At 44.0% G+C, this 16,830-nt stretch overlaps 1 protein-coding gene across 4 annotated transcripts in view; it reads left to right on the forward strand.

Annotated features, from left to right (window-relative positions):
- Positions 1-16,830, forward strand: part of SACS (sacsin molecular chaperone) — a 76,733-nt gene that overhangs the window by 45,593 nt on the left and 14,310 nt on the right. For 3 of the 4 annotated variants that reach the window (XM_027116693.1, XM_027116695.1, XM_027116696.1), the window contains 4 exons: positions 1,885-1,996; positions 4,713-4,859; positions 6,919-8,410; positions 9,025-9,116. In XM_027116693.1, the coding sequence (XP_026972494.1) occupies positions 1,885-1,996; positions 4,713-4,859; positions 6,919-8,410; positions 9,025-9,116 (1,843 nt within the window). The remainder of the gene's footprint in view (positions 1-1,884; positions 1,997-4,712; positions 4,860-6,918; positions 8,411-9,024; positions 9,117-16,830) is intronic. The other variant, XM_027116697.1, reaches the window with a different exon arrangement.

A 16,830-nucleotide genomic window follows, 5' to 3' on the forward strand; every position in this document is an offset into this window, starting at 1 on the left:
ACCCTAGGGAGTTTAGTAATGATGAGGCACTGGGGCAGTTTAAGTCTGTCTCTGAGAACAGGATCGGTGGCTCACAGAAGGCTAACTTGAAAGCCATTTTTATATTGAGATATTAGGAAAGTGAAGGTGGGAAGGGTGTCATTGTTGGGTTATGGGGGTAGAGAGAGGTGAACAGAATAAATTTAAGATAGGATTTAGTAGGGCCTCATCAATTCAAAAATGAGTGATAGAGATCCTGTTGGCAAACAAGGCAGTGGTCGTGAGCAAGGTCTTTGTACATTCTTAGGGTCAGCAAGCGCTGATGTGTAGTCCTTCCACTTTGCTTATTGTGTAGATATGTGTGCCAGCCAACTCAGTATGATTTTTGTCCCTTGGATATTTTAGTAGAATTCTACCACTTTAGATGTAGTAGGAATCTTAGAATTACCTAGACTTAGGCCACCACCTTGTGTGATGTTTGCTGAAACAGATCCAGAGAAATTTTAGTGACTAGCTCAAGATCTTATGCAAATTGGCACATTTATTGCCTCTTCTTCTCAGAATCAGTTTGAAAGAGATCCCCTGAGAAGAAGGGCCCCATCGTATTTTTTGTTCAACTTGGGACTGATAGTTGGAATCTGGGACTTGGGATGTTATCTTGTTTTCTTCATCTCTGTTGCCTAAAATACACATAAGTCTCAAGTAGCTCTCCAGACGAAAGCAAGATCCAGCCTCTAAAGTGCTGTCATCCTGTAAGTTAAACTTGCATCTTGCTACCTATTTAATTTTTATTTCTACCTTTAATATTATTTTATATTATACCCTAATGTAAATAAGATTGCTAATTTTTAGGGATTCTACCAGACTAAATAGGGTGGGAGTGAGTCTTAAAAATCCCATGAGAAATGGGAAGTTGTGTAAACAGGAAGACTTTGCAGCTGATGAGGAGGTAGATAAACGCGTGGTCGCGTGTTCGTGTTTGGGGTTGAACGGCATGTGGGATAACTGTCCCCAGCCTTCTGGTGTGCACGGGGTGAACTAACCACCCACCTGATGTCACAGCCAGCTCTCGTTTGCACACTGCTCCTGCACTCAGTCTGATGCTTATCTTGTTGCATGCAGGCAGTGTGCCGTGTCACCCGCTCTGATGAAGGCTTTGCTGTCGGCATGGCTGTAGTATCAGTGTACGCCTTCTGCAGTTCCTGCCCATCCCTGCCATCCCCCACCCCCGTTAGTGATTCCAGGGTGCTGGGAAAGTAAAAAACAGTGCCCCCCAAAGTTAGAGGTCATGAGTGTGCTAATACAGGTGGATTATTCTGTGTCTGAAGACCCATCATTTAAAATATAGCCCCTGGATTTGGTTTGGTCTAACTCAGAGCTCATCCAGGAAATTGTCACCGGGTCTGTTTTTTTTTTTTTTTTTTTTTTTTTTGCTGTACGCGGGCCTCTCACTGTTGTGGCCTCTCCCGCTGTGGAGCACAGGCTCCCGCTGTGGAGCACACGTGTAGGCTCAGCGGCCATGGCTCACGGGCCCAGCCGCTCCGCGGCATGTGAGATCTTCCCAGACCGGGGCACGAACCCACATCCCCTGAATCGGCAGGCCAGGGAAGCCCTGTCACCTGTTCTTTATGTTAGACTAAACTAGATCGAATTGTACTAAAATATCCAAGGGAGAAAAATTATACTGAGTTGGCTGGCGCACAGATCTACACAATAAGCAATGTGGAAGGACTACACATCAGCACTTGCTAACTGTAAGAATGTACAAAGACCTCGCTCACGATGCAAATAGTGGGTTTCCTTTACTTATGTGTAATTACCTTTTAAATATTATAGGTAAATACAAAGATGGGCAGTATATTACTGTTTTATTAAATATTATTTTTTGGTGTATTTCTTGACTAGGAATTAATTCAGAATGCAGAAGATGCTGGGGCCACAGAAGTTAAATTTTTATATGATGAAACTCAGTATGGAACAGAGACTCTTTGGTCAAAAGATATGGCACAATATCAGGGTAAGAATCGATAATTAGTTATGGACAAGTTTTATTTTATGTACTAACAGGTGAGTTTTAGTGATTTACAATTGAGTGTTTAATGAACAGTCAAGTTACCACCTGTCCTTCACTTCTTGGCGTATTTAACTCCAAGAGGTGTTTTTCTCTGCTTTTTGTGGGCAGATGTCTCTGCTAGTTGGTATTTTTACAGAGCGAAGAATAAAAATCTTGAAACTCAGAGTAATAAGCAATGTAAATACATAAATCTCTTTTTCTGTTCAGTCAACTTGTGAGCATTTATATCATTAGCGAGACAAATAGAACACTTCTCTGCATTTGGAAAGAAGTTAGAGGCTGTGGCTTTGTGTATCACTTTGTGCTTTGAGAGTGCCCTTGAATTATTTTGAAGTAGGGTGAGAAGAAAGATTGAAGGAGAGAAGTGAGTAAGGAAAATGAAAGTAAAGACAGTAAGAAGCGATAACGAACGTAAAGACTGCTGAAGTCCTGCGCTTTGAAGTGTTGTGTTGAAAAGAATATTTGTAACTTTTAGTGCAGCTTTAAAGTCAGTAGGGTGATTGTGAATGACTGTGTGTGGTAGAAAGTTATCGAGAAAAGGGAGGGTCAGTTCAGACTTTCCTGGACATATTTTTAAGGAGATTAAGTCATATATTTTTTAAGAGGTTTCATGATTTAGGAGGGTAATCAACATTACTGTTAAACATCTAAATACTAAATATTTAGCATTTATGATATATTTATTATATAAATAAATACATATATTTATTCTTAGGTCATATTTGTGATATGGAAGTTGCATTTTTAAAATTCTGTAAGGAGATGGGATGAGACGTAGTATGGCAGGAGGTTTCCATTCTAGCCCTGACTCCTGCCCCCTTCATGATCTTGGGCAAGTCAGCTCACCCGCATTGTTCATGTGTTCGGTGAGAGGGTGAAACCAGTCAGGTTTCCTGGCTCTGAGAATCTGTGATTTAATGTAGTCATTGTTGAAAGATACCCCGTGTAGATATGAGGGACTTTTGTCTGAACCCTGATCCTGCACGGGGCTCCCCGTGGCCCACGTCCGTGGGGTGCTGGTGTGTGGAGTGTCAGTCGGGCCCGCCCCTTGTGTTTCCTCCCTGTGCCTGGGTGAGGCCCTGAGGCTGGCTGCCTGTCAGCCTTCTCCCCTGTGGAGCGGCGAGAACATAGTCCCCGCCCCCCACCCAGTCACTTTGAGGGTTCAAGGAGATTGTGTGTGTCACAATGCTTTCTGTCTGGTGTCATCCTGATTTGGGGAGTGTCCTGTAGAACTGTATATGGGAAGAGATCGGGAAGACATCCTGGAAGTATTCTGCTTCACAATTCTCTCATGTCTAGGAGTTTTTCCTTCCAGCCCTGACTTCACCTCATTAAAAGAAAAAATTATGAAATAAGATTATTTAGCTGAGTTTATGCGTAAGCATACTTAGAGAGAGGCTCTTTGAAGTGACGTCAGATTAGACAATTTTTTAAAACTTGCACATACAGAAGGAAGTGGACATGATCTTTGATCTCTTTAATTAACAAATGTTTGTTGAGGGCCCTCCGTGCTTGTGGTGTTTGAGGGTCTTTCTCTCGCATTCAGACATGAGCGGTATCTTGGCTGGTGTCATCTTCTTGGGTCACAGTTTTTTCCCTTTACTGACACTTAGTGTTGTACACGAGAACTCTTGAGTTCAACTTGTTTGTTATGTAATGAGATTACAAAAGACTCAGAATGTCAGATCCGATGCAGAAAACTCAGAGATCTTCCCCAGTTTCTCACTTTACTAAGGATTTCAAGGATGTGGTTAATGAAGAGGTACAAGTGAAGGAGTGTGGCGAAATCTGGGGCTCCCCCAGGCCCTTTCCTGCTGTGTCTGAGGACACCCTGTGGCCTGAGTTTAGCAGAGGCAGCCTCCACGTGCTTGTCCTTCCTACAAAAGCCTCGCGGTCTTGGCCTTTTCATATCCCCACTTTGACTGTTTTCCAAGTAGCAGCCACGCCATTTTTGTAAAGCAAACTGTGGCCAGCATCCCCATATCTGTGCTTGAATTCCTAGGCACGTGAGAAGGGTTATTTTTCACCCTATGAAATAATATATTAACAGGGTTTCCTTAGTCTTCTTATACATTTACAGGTAATTCCATTCACAAAAATAAATAAATATTCTATTTAGGAACAAATTTAAAAGTAGTACACTGTGATTAATTTTCTTCTTTGCCCTGTGTTTTGAGTATCTAAGTCCATAATTTTTCCTTTTTGGATTTTTGGTCAACAATACTATATTTCTTCTGCTGGTAATTTTTACCATTAATTTGTAATTTCTGTTTTTTTGTGTGTGTGTGTGGTTATGCGGGCCTCTCACTGTTGTGGTCTCTCCCGTTGCGGAGCACAGGCTCCGGATGCGCAGGCTCAGCGGCCATGGCTCACGGGCCCAGCCGCTCCGCGGCATGTGGGATCTTCTCGGACTGGGGCACGAACCCGTGTCCCCTGCATTGGCAGGCAGACTCTCAACCACTGCGCCACCAGGGAAGCCCCGTAATTTCTGTTTTTAATGTGAAAACAACCAAACTGTAATGCTCAATCAGTCACTCCATTCATTTCTTTCCATCTTCCCATCAAATAAGCAATGTTGTGTAGAGGAAGTTATTGTAAGAGAAGTGAACACCCACGCTCCCTTCTTTCTCAACACCTGCATGTGCCTCTCGATGCCCAGGGCCAGCTCTCTACGTGTACAACAATGCGGTTTTCACCCCGGAGGACTGGCATGGCATTCAGGAGATAGCACGGAGCCGGAAAAAGGACGACCCTCTGAAGGTCGGGAGATTTGGAATTGGGTTCAATTCTGTCTATCATATAACAGGTATGGTGTTTGGCTTTTCAGTCTTGAGACTGAAAATTATTTTAGCCTATATTTTGTACTTCATTGGGTTAACTTCAGAGATGATACTGTTTTAAAAGGCATTTTTCCCAAATTCTCTGTCAGTGGCAAGAAGTATATCAATGAAATATCAGTGCGTCTTGTGTTTTCTCAAGTTACCATGGTAACTATACCAAATCTTCATCATGTGATGCAAAAGTTAATGCCATCATTTCCGGTGGAATCAGTGTAGTATATTAAGTCGTTTTATGTGAGGTTTGAGATTTTACGTGAGCTGTTGAAAGCCTACACAAAATTGTTACTCTAAAAACTTTTACACTGCAAATCTTTAAGAGTCAGGCAAACTGATTTTCACAGATTTTCTTGTACATAGGTTTAAATAACAGGAAGAAGAAAGTATAATATCCAGTGGTATTGAATAACTGACAAGGGGAGGACCTTTGAAATGACTCTGGTTTCTCACTTTCCTCATAAAAATTTTACTCTCTTTAAACTTACGAGTATTTTAACCATTACTTTGAAATCATGCTTGTAATCTAGAAAGAATATGAGGTTTCTGATTCATAGTTATAGTAGGAAATACTTGAAACTCTTAGGGTAGACACCTCTAAGGGTATATGGCTGTTCTTCCAGAATCAGAGCTTTTAGTATTTACTATAGTTTTGTGATAAAACTTTTTTATGAAATTAGCACTTGTTATCGTTTAGTTTGAAACCGTTTGTGCATTTTGAACTTGCAGGAGAAGGAGGGTTGAGCTGGCAGAGCTGTAGCTGTAGCTAGAGTGGCACATAAGTTATTGCCCAAACTGGGACACTGCTGAGAGTGAAAGAGGTGGTATTATTCTCAGACACTGGCCTGAATTGGGACTGCCCTGGGCAAGTGGGATATAGGGTCACCATCACTATGGCCCATTTTTAGTAAGCCTATTTTTTAAATTGCATTTACATTATTATGATATATTGTATGATATTGTGTTAAGTAATATTAGTTATGTGTTATGTAATAACAGTGATGAAATCATTATATAACAATTATACGAATATTAATATTCATGTGTTCAAGCATTTGTGAGTTGCTCCTCACATCTGTGTCATGTAGTAGTCTTTAAATTTTATGGGGCACACACGTGAGTTGCACAAGCATGGAGCCAGCTGTACGGGAGTGAATTGTTTAGAGATTCCCCTGATGGCCAGCATCTGCTCTCACTGTGGATTTGTTCGCTATCGGAGAACGAGCGCATTTATGTGGGACCGTGTCACCCGGGGTGCCGTTCTCTAATCTGAGGATCCGTGAAGTTCTCGAGTCCTGCTTCACAGCCGTCAGGAGCCTTCCCGACGTCGTTTCAATAGTGGGAGTGGAACAGGGAGTGTGGACAAGGGGGCCGTGGACCGGTGTTGCTGGTGGACTTGGTGGTTGGGCCGGTGAATGTAACATTTCCTACTTAAAATACCCGAGAGCTTAGGAATCGGCGGTTGTGACACCTGAGGCTGTGGTCAGTGACCATGCGTATTACAGGTGGACCTCACGGAGTTGTGTCTCGTGTGAAGGTTAGGCCCTCAAGTCACTGCCCATTTCTCACTCGCTCCAGGGCACGGTGCTTGCTGATCATCTGTGTTGTTCTTTCCCTTCCCTCTTTTCTCAGAGGATCTGTGGTTGAAGTTTTATTTTGAGCGTAGGCTGCAACTCTGTTCTGTTTAATTGGGTTCACTTGGCTATGGGGAGCGTGTAAATATCCAACTTCTCTTTACGTATTTTAATTGTTTAATAAGTGTTTGACGATGTATCTTAGGTTTTCACAACAGTCATGTAAAGTCTCTCAATGCCTGGTACTTTTTGAATCAAAAGAGAAATCATTTTTTGTGCTCAAAGAATTATATTTCCAAAGCTAGATTTAGTTTGTTTTTAGATAAATCTGGGTAGAGTCATTTTGTGGCTCATGCTTTTTCGTGTGTAATATATGATAGTAACTATGTATTGTAGTTGTGCTTACAGTTGTCCTTTAAATTTCAGAGTTGATCATGACTTGAATTTTCCTTTACAGATGTTCCTTGTATCTTTAGTGGTGATCAGATTGGGATGTTAGATCCTCATCAGACACTTTTTGGTCCACATGAATCAGGCCAATGTTGGAATCTCAAAGAGGACAGCAGAGAAATTAGCGAACTTTCAGACCAGTTTGCACCATTTATTGGCATCTTTGGAAGCACCGAGGAGACGTTTATAAATGGCAGTTTTCCAGGAACATTTTTCCGTTTCCCCCTTCGGCTGCAGCCCTCTCAGCTTAGTAGTAACCTCTACAATAAGCAGAAGGTTCTCGAGTTGTTTGAGTCTTTCAGGGCAGATGCAGACACGGTGCTGCTCTTTCTGAAAAGTGTGCAGGACATCTCCTTACACGTCCGCGAGGCCGATGGAACAGAGAAGCTGGTCTTCAGAGTGACTGCTAGTGAGAGTGCAGCCCGGACACAGGAGCGGCCGGATTCTATAAAGATCCTGGGGGCCGCCATCAGTAACTATTGTGAGAAGATTCCCAGCAGCAGCATAACCTGTGTCACGTACCCTATAAATATAGTTTTAGAAGATGAGAGTGCCAGGGGTGCACAGAAAACGTCTTGGCTGGTGTGTAACAGCGTGGGTGGGCGAGGGATTAGTAGTAGGCTTGATGCGTTGGCTGATGAGTTGAAGTTCGTCCCCGTCATTGGAATAGCCATGCTGCTGTCAAGTGGAGATGAGCAGGAGGGAGGAGCAGCGTCCGAGTTCTCCGGGAAAGCCTTCTGCTTCCTTCCTTTACCGCCTGGCGAGGAAAGCAAAACCGGCCTCCCAGCTCACATCAGTGGCTTCTTTGGCCTGACGGACAATCGCAGGAGCATCAAATGGAGAGAGCTGGACCAGTGGAGGGACCCGGCCGCCTTGTGGAATGAGTTTCTCGTCCTGAACGTCGTCCCTAGAGCCTACGCCACTCTGATCTTAGACTCCATAGAACGTCTGCAGGCGGGAAGGAGCCCCGACCTGCCCCTGTCGGTGGATGTCATCTACAAGCTGTGGCCCGACGTCAAGCGGGCCACGGCGCACTGGCAGCCCGTGTTGGAGCCTCTGTTTCACGAGCTGTTCCAGCACGCAGTCCTGTATTCCCTCAGCGGCCACTGGGTCCCCTTGGAGCAGGCGTGCTTCTCGGAACTGGACGAGAGTCTGGAATGCACCAGGTCCGTGCTCAGCTATCTCCAGAGCTCAGGGAAGCAGGTCGTCAGGGTCCCTGCCCACGTGGCCGCCGCCGTTCAGCTCGCCGTGTCCAGCGTGAGGCCCGTGAGGAAGGTGACGCCCGCGTGGACCCGGCAGGTGCTGCGGAAGGCAGCGCACCTGGGCGGTACCAGCGCCGCTGAGAAGCTGCATCTGCTAGAGTTCGTGCTCTCCGACCAGGCCTACGGCGAGCTACTGGGGCTGGAGCTGCTGCCCCTACAGAACGGAAGTTTCATCCCTTTCTCCTCGTCTGTGTCTGATCAAGATGTGATCTATATAAGCTCAGAAAACTATCCCAGGTATGCGCGGACCCCACCTTCTGCCCCTGCCCGCACTTCAGTCGGCTGCTGTGAAATTCGTCAGCTGTCAGTGTGGATGTTACCTTAGGGTGACTTTTGCAGAGCTGCTTGTTAAAATAGCAAAGGATACATTTTTACATTCCAAGGTGAAAGGCATCCAGATGTTTACCAGTTAAAGAGCGGGTCCAAGCAGTTGTTTTTCTTGGAAATTCCAATAACAGAACACAGAAAAGAATGGTTATAAAGAGCTAATAGTAACTACAGTTAGTCAAAAGTGAATTATTTTGATGAAGTTAATTTAAATTAATTAAAATACCACACTAAGTAATTCTTTATAACTCAGGGTGTGTATTGAGATTTCAGAAAATAAAATGAATTTTATTCTAAGAAGTTTAGACAATTTCTGGATTTAGATATGGTCCATGATGTCCTCATGTTTTAAAGTGAAGCCTGGGTAATACTTGATCAAAAAGTGTTGCAGTGTGATTAGATGTGTGCCTTATAATTGATGTAATATAGTAATTACATTTAACTGGCTTGAAATTATATGATTGAATTTCTGTATCTTAGAATTGTTAGAAGATTAAAATTGCTGTGTTTCTTTCACTCTTTAGGTCCCTTTTCCCAGGTCTCGAAGGAAAATTTATTTTGGATAACTTGAAGCCTCACCTTCTGGCTGCTTTAAAGGAAGCTGCCCAAACCCGAGGTATTATAGCTGTTTAGTTGTTGTTGTTTTTTTAATATATGTATTGATAAAAATGACCGTTTATGTAAGTTTCCTATTAAGTTGAACCGTTACGAAATTATTAGTTATCCATTTTAGACGTTATCACTCAGCAGTTCCATGTGGTTCAACTTCACGTACTTGTTGTAGTTTAAGATGTGTCAGTGCTGGATTCTGACATCCAGAAGAATCCGAACGTGATACTGTATTTAAAAGTCTCTTGTCACGGTCTGGCGGTGTGCCTTTATGGATGTGGTCCCTGGCACGTGCGCAGTGCTTTGCAGGTTTCAGTGCTCCCCGTTTCTTTTCCATTTGTGCCCCCAGCCTCATCCCTTGTAGCCTATCCAGTGGTGAGGGCACTCTTGTGGGTTAGAGGGCGCATACGCGGAGAGAAGGTCATCAGCCTTGCTCTGTCCTCACACCACCTGCCTCCTCAGTTCTGTGTGGCTGTCCTGAGGCAGCGTTGAGGAGATGCAGGCTGACAAAATGACCTCTGCCGCAGGGCCAGGAAAGGGCACTCCTGGGGTCGTAGCGAAGGCTGGGTGTCCTTTATTGGGAATCCTTTTTGGGAAAAAAATCACCATGGTTCTGTTTAGTATTATCTTTCAACTTTTGTGAGCATCCTTTCTCTTGTAAGACTGTTGCCTGAGCATTTTCAAAGTTAGATATTGGCCTGAAAAATTCTAGATTTGTCCTACTAGTTGAGGTTGTAAAGCATATTCTTTGTTATGTGTCTTTTATACTATATGCTGTTTTCTTTTCAAAGGTAATGATTGTGCATCATTCATGTAAACAGAAGGGAAAGGAGCTGGAATGGGGGAGGCGAGTTCAGGATGGAGCAGAGTGACGCTGAAGGGAGTGCGGGTGTGAACCGGGAGGGTGTCCCTGGGACACTGCTGTTCCCAATATCGAGATCCCTTCCTTAACTGGGAATTGTCATCTTCAGAGTAGCCTTTTTGGGAGTCTAAACGTGGATTCCTACTACTCTGCCATTCTTTGCTCCAAAGTTTTAGAAATCCTTACTTTTCAAATTCTCTATTACATTCTTACATAAAAACGTTACGTTGAACTATAATGTACGTACAGAAAAGTATACATATCTTAAATGTAGGCCTAATGAAGTCTTATAAACTGAACATGCCCAGATCAAAACCAGAAGACTGCCAACACCCAGGGACTCCTGGCTGCCTTTTCTGTGACAGTCCTGTCCACTCAAGGGTAACTGTGACCCTGACTCTTGATAGCACCGATTGATTCAGCAAGTTATCGTACTCCCCGTGGGGGGAATCACAGTGTGCACTCTGTCCGCTGCTTTCACTTACTCCGAGTTTGTGAGATCCGTCCAGGCTGGTGCACGCAGTTGTGGATCATCCTTTCTCATGGCTGTGCTATTTCATTGTGTGGTTTTACTTTCTTTTGAAGACAGATTTTTTTGTTAATGGCCAGTAGTTTCTGAGGTAGCTAGGGGTTTGGAAACCAGTCAGAAGTTATTCAGAATCAAATCAGGTGGAAGGGGTAGAGAACCAGCAGAATCATACTGCTTTTACTCAAAATGTTCAAGTACCCTGTAGCACAGAACATGGCCACAGCTTGCTTCTCTGGCCTTAGATGGATGGGGTACCTATTGTAATATTTTTAGGGACAAATTAAATTTATATACTCTTAACTTTGGTAATTTGACATTGTTATAACGCTGAGTCTTTCCACTTTGTATGTCTTTTCATTTTCTCACCTACTGTGGATTCTGATTTGTTATTGTAGGATCATACCAATACCATGTTTTATCTCTGGTTCCTGGTTAATTTTTTTTGACTGTTAAACTAGAAGAGACGTCTTCACTGTGTGTGTTGCCCGTAACCTGTGGCTCAGTTACCCCAGAAGTTGTCTTCGTGGTCACTTTTCCTATCTTGATTAAAGTATTGACCTGCCACCCTTGTGATTATTTAATAATCCTGATCTCTAGCCTTTCCGGTATTTTTATCTGGCCATATGGGTGATGGGTAACTGCTTCCTGGGTATCTTCTCTATTGCTTTTATACCATTGGTTCCAGACAAAAATTTGTTTTTGATACTACTTTATTGCCATGTTTTGGGAACATTAAACATGAAACATGTATAGGGACTGATGGGGACCCAATAAATGACACCTCTGCTTTCCTGAGAGCCGCGTCAGTGAAGAGATGCACAGAGAGGGATCCAGCAGGTAGACGTCGCCAGTCTCCCCTGTGTTACTGATAATCCTGGTAGTGGGGCTCCTGGCTTGCGGCGCGTGGTGGACTTGTGCTGTGACCCCTCCAGAGGCGGGTGAGCTCGCCAGGCCAGTTGCAGGGGCACTGGGAGACCTCGGGCTTCCTTCCTGGGTACGCCCTGCCCCACGAGTCTCCCTGGGCAGGGGCAGAGCCTCTTCACCCTGACTGGTTGATAAGTCATTCCTCTTTCTGGTGTGTGGGGCAGGTGGGGAACTACGAGTGGGGAGGGGAGAGGCCGAGAGTATTACGTCTGTGTAGCTCCCTGCCTATGGTAGGGAACGTTCCAGATGTCTAACAGCACTGGATCTTTTTTGCTCTAAATAATGACTGTGTGATCGTTTTGCTGACACAAAGCACTGTGGACTTCTGTTTACCAATTATCAGTAAAATCTGATTGGCCAATTTTGAAAGTACTGCTGCATACAATTGAAGTATGAAGTTTTTTTCCTCTGCAAGGGGTATTTCTCTAATTCTGTAGCCCAAGCAAAATCTGTCTCATTGTGTGGTAGTTTTACCTTTCACTTGCTTCACATTTAAAATCCTGAGCTAAGTATTAAGTTACTGCTTGTACTTTCACCGTTTACCTCTGTTGCCTCTTTCCCATTTGCAATTACACGCTTCCGTCTTTTCCGTTTGGGGGAAAACAAAACAGACCTTGACGTTGATCCGCTTTCTTGCATCCCGACATAGTCCAGCTTCTGGAAGGAGTGGCGTGTGTTTGTTGTCTGTACTTTCTCATCATCTGTTATCACAGCACATGGACTTTTGCTTCTACATCATTCCAATAAAATTGCCTGACCGAGGTCACCAGTTAATGACTTTTTAAAAATTATAAAATCTAGTAGAATGTTCTGTTCCTTTTACCTGATTTCCCTGCAGCTTTGGTATTATTGGTCACTCCCTCTTTGAACTCCCTGGCTTTGATGATACCACTCTCTCGGTGTCCTTATACTTCTTTGCCTGCTTCTGAGAATTATTTGTGAATTCCCGTTCCTCAGCTTACCCCCTAAATGGGATTAGTTCAGGAACTCCTTGCTCAGCTCTCATTTTGTTCCTCACTTTCTTCGAGTATACTCATTCACCCCCAGGCATCCACTGTCACGCATATGTAAGGTCTCCATACCTTCAGTTATCACCCCAGTCTCAAGAGGGGCAGTGTAGTGCAGTGTAGTGGTTACAAGCCTGGGCTCTGTGGCCGCACAAATCTGGGCTCAGAGTCAACTCCTCCATCGTGTGACTTTGAACAAATTACCCGACCTGTCTGAGCCTCTCTTTCCTCATCAGTATCATGGCCGTACAGGAACATCCTTCCATTAAGAGTATATCAGGGAGATCAGCTTGGTGCTTTGTGACCACCTAGAGGGGTGGGATAGGGAAGGTGGGAGGGAGGGAGACGCAAGAGGGAGGAGATATAGGGATATATGTATATGTATAACTGATTCACTTTGTTATAAAGCAGAAACGAACACACCATTGTAAAGCAATTATACTCCAATAAAGATGTAAAAAAAAGAGTATATCTAGGGCCCTCAAGATTCAATTACATGAAATGCAAGATTGCTTTCTTACAAGTGGAATGAAATGAGAAAAAGGGTTGAGTGGAGGATGGCAGGCAGTCACAACTTACCAACTGAATTTTATCCAGTTTGCATTATCGCAGCGGGGCAGCTTATTGATAACCTCAATTGTAATGTTTTAGTCGTGGTAGGCGTTTCTCTGAAGATCGGATGATGTGTACAGAACGTGTACAGTTTAACACGCTACCTGCTCATAAGAAATGGTGATGAGGTGGCAGCTGCTATCATTCTGCCCCTGGAGTTCCTTAGGAGTCTCAAGGTCGGCATTCTCCCAGCTGGGGTCCTCATCCTCTCTCTGCGTCTGTCTCTCCTTTTGCCTGGTCCTTCCTCTTGAGAAAGGCACCCGTTACCATGCCCAGGAATGAACCCCTCGCTCGCCATCCTTGTTCTCCAGTCTCCGGGGTCTGGGGATTGCATTTTCGCTGGCTGTGCTGCAGGCCCTCTGTCTCGGGGACACGCCGTCACTGTGCCCACACCCCTCGTCTCATCACCGCCCGCCCCGCTCGCAGGTTTCGAGCAGATCCTGACGCGGGACAGGCGCGGTCTTGTTCGTGTGGCCTGCGGGGCATCCCGTGGTTGGCCCCTCGGTGTCCCTCTTCTGTTCTTGTCACCACAGGCGCTTGCAGGTGCACAAACTTGAGTTCCCTGCACCCTGTGAGACCAGAACCCTGTGAGGTTTGTCACCGCCGTGCAGCATAGCGCCCACTTCAAGGTGGGTGCTTGGTAAATTTTTTTTTACCTGAATTAAGGTTTTCTCATACCTGTGTTTTGCACACGGTGTTCCTTTTGCTTAGACTACTGGCTCCCTCCTCCACTTGGCCCTGTGACTTTCCTTCACCTTCTAACCCTCAGCCCATGCGCCTCCTCCAAGCGGCTCCCTCTCCCACTCTCGCGTCTCCGGCCCTGCCCGGCACCGCAGGCCTGAGGGGCCGTCTCTGGTTCACGCCCGGACCCCGTCGCAGTCCACGTGCTCCCCTTTGCCTGGTCACAGGCACGTTTTCACTGTGCCAGACTACGAATCCTTGAGAGCAGGGGCCGTCTGTTACTTCTTTTGTACTCCCAGTGCCTGGGTGACAAGCTAACGCTAAGCCCCCGCGGCTGGGCCAGGTGGGATGGTGTTGCACGGACAAGACGAAAAGGCAGACCCCCCACTGTGCCTGTGAGTCAGGATTTCCTGTGTCTTCAGTATCTCCTTTGCTCTCCACAATCCTGAGATAATCGTCACCCTCCTTTGAGGGCTGGGGACGTCGAAGCCGAAAGAATTTGAAGGATTTACGTGACCTGCTAGAGTTGGAACGATGATTCTGTTCTGTTTTGTTTTTCCTATTACAGATCGAGATTATTTCTGTGTTAGGTTACCTGAGCAAATGGGTGACAGTCAGAAGTTAGAGGAGCCGGTCAATGGGTTTTGAAGGAAATAAATAGAAAAAAAGTTGAGTCAGACAAATGGTAGGAATGCCTAATAGTTTGGTTTTAGTTCGTATTGAAATACATCTTTAAATCTTAAATGTACATTCTGCTACGTTTGGAGTTTTGTTTATGGCTTTTCTTTTACATAATGATGTGTAAGATTCTGCAAACTGTTATCTTAAGATGCAGAACAATTCCTGTAGCCGTCACGTGAGAATTGTGACAATCTGGCTTTTCTAAGAACGGATTTGATTGTATTCTAGCGCAGCAGCTTCTCTGGGGATACTCAGGTATGATGACTAAACGTGTTCATTTGTAGCCTGATGTTTTTGTTCATTTGATTCTTTGAATCCTGGTTTTTCGCTTACCTAAGTAGCTAGAAGTTATATCAGTATTTTTTTTCTGGTGGTAATTATTAAAGGAGAGAGGAAACTATACTAGTGGAGTATATAGGTGGTTGTTACACATACCACAATAAAACCATATTCAAATGACTTGGAAACATTCATTTCATCGGACATTTAGTCTCAAATGAAAGAATTATCTTGAAATTGGTATTTTAAGCTGTGGTATTTAATGGGAAAGTGTGAGAGTGCACACACCTATTATATGATGCACGTAAATATTGAGATTAAAAAGGTCAGAGGGGATCCGTTCTGGGATCTGTGCCGATGAAGTGAGAGGCCCTGCGTGGACTGGCCACCGAGGAGCGTGGTCCAGTGTGCCTAGTGCCCCCGGGGAACAAGCAAAGGTAGAGTGGCTGCCAGCTCCCATTAGGGACGGCCGCTGACTGTTCGCACAATGCTGAGTGTCAGTTATTGACTGTCTTTTTTTTTTAATAACAAGTTTTGACTCAACTTGTATTATTTCCCCCCAGTTCATGTTTCACTTGGAAGATCAGAGGATGTAAGATTTGCTTTACAGAAATTGTTTTTCTAGTAAACATTATTTTTTGAGTCAGTCTCTTCCTTGAAGCTGAAATAAATTTAGAAACCAAGTCATTGTTATAGTGGTAATTCATATAAATATTAACTTTGGTTTCTAGCTTGTGTTAAAAGCGGCTGGTCATCCACACCTGCCATGACTGTATACTCTTATATTTTTAAGGTGTGAGCAAAGAGGAAGACAGGATCTTGATGTCAGCGGGCTGCACAGTTAGCGCCTGCCCTGGGGACTCTGGGTTGTGTCAGCCATCTCCCCACTGTTGTCCGTCTCCTATTAGGGATGGAAACTAGGAAGCCGAAGCAGTGTCAGTGATGACTTCTGGAGAGAAGTTGGTCACGAGTGCTGTTCTGAACGACGCTCGTGCCTTCTGAGGTAGAATGAGGTTTCCGCTGGCCCCTTGGGGTGTTAGGTGCTGCCGCCAGGCTTGCAGAGAGCCCGAGGGAGTGCTGAGCCTGCCGGCGGGCTGTCCTCGCCTTCCCTGTGTGCTCATTTTCTTTCCCTTTTTTCCTTTTCCTTTGAAGGTCTGCCTGACTGATGGCATACCATTTAATTGGCCCCTCACCTTATTTTGAAGTAGACTGTAATATCCTATTTCCATTCATGATGAAAACCTTTCTCAAAGTTAGGACTGAACATAAACACATAAATAAACAAAAAACGTAGTGCAGTCCTTGAATAGTGATTCAGCATGTCGATGTGATTATCTTGAACCGATCTATAGGAAAGCACAAACTACCTTGAGAAGAGATATTTCTAAACAGACACATCTGTTGAGAGTTTAGATAAGCACTTTCTGTCTCCAGGAGCACCTAACAGTACTACTTAACCTCTTTTGACAGTGCTGATGATTTTAAAGGCTAGGCCACAGAAACACAAGTCATTTATTAAAACACTGTGAAATTATTTTACTGATACTGTTGGAGATGCTTTACAATTTCAGTGACTTTCTAATCCAGGGCAGGGAGACTTCTTTCTGTGTTAACATTTATATTTTAGGGTAAAAGCTAAAGGCTTAAATACGAAATAAACAGAAATCGGGACTTCAGATTGAATTGACTTTTGTACTTAGAATTGTGTCCTACTACATTTTCTCTCTCCTTTGTTTTCCTGCTGTTTTTTCATTTGAGCATGACTGGTGTTAATCGCATGTTACGTGTGGTGTGCGGGTTTTATTGGCATTTTATTTATACACTGATATTAGATAACTTTCCTGAAGGTAGGCATGTTTTATAAGTTCCAAAGTTCATGCAAGGATATTGGATAGGATTATCTACAAAATGCATGTCATGTGCCAATTACTAACGTAGGACACAGTGTGGTGCATATTTGATTTTTTTGTTGAGTGTTCTGATTTTTAATTTCTAACCCTTTTTTGTATCTTTGGTATTGTATCCTTGCCTTACTTGTGATTTGGAAATTCTATTATAGTTAATGCAATTCAGTAAGCATTTTTTAGAATATTAAACAAAATAATTAAAACAATTATATCTTAATGGGACTCACAGACCGAGAAGG

Source organism: Aethalodelphis obliquidens, unplaced genomic scaffold (assembly GCF_003676395.1).
Source record: "Aethalodelphis obliquidens isolate GAN/ISIS:26980383/991018 unplaced genomic scaffold, ASM367639v1 scaffold16, whole genome shotgun sequence".
NCBI lineage: Eukaryota > Metazoa > Chordata > Mammalia > Artiodactyla > Delphinidae > Aethalodelphis > Aethalodelphis obliquidens.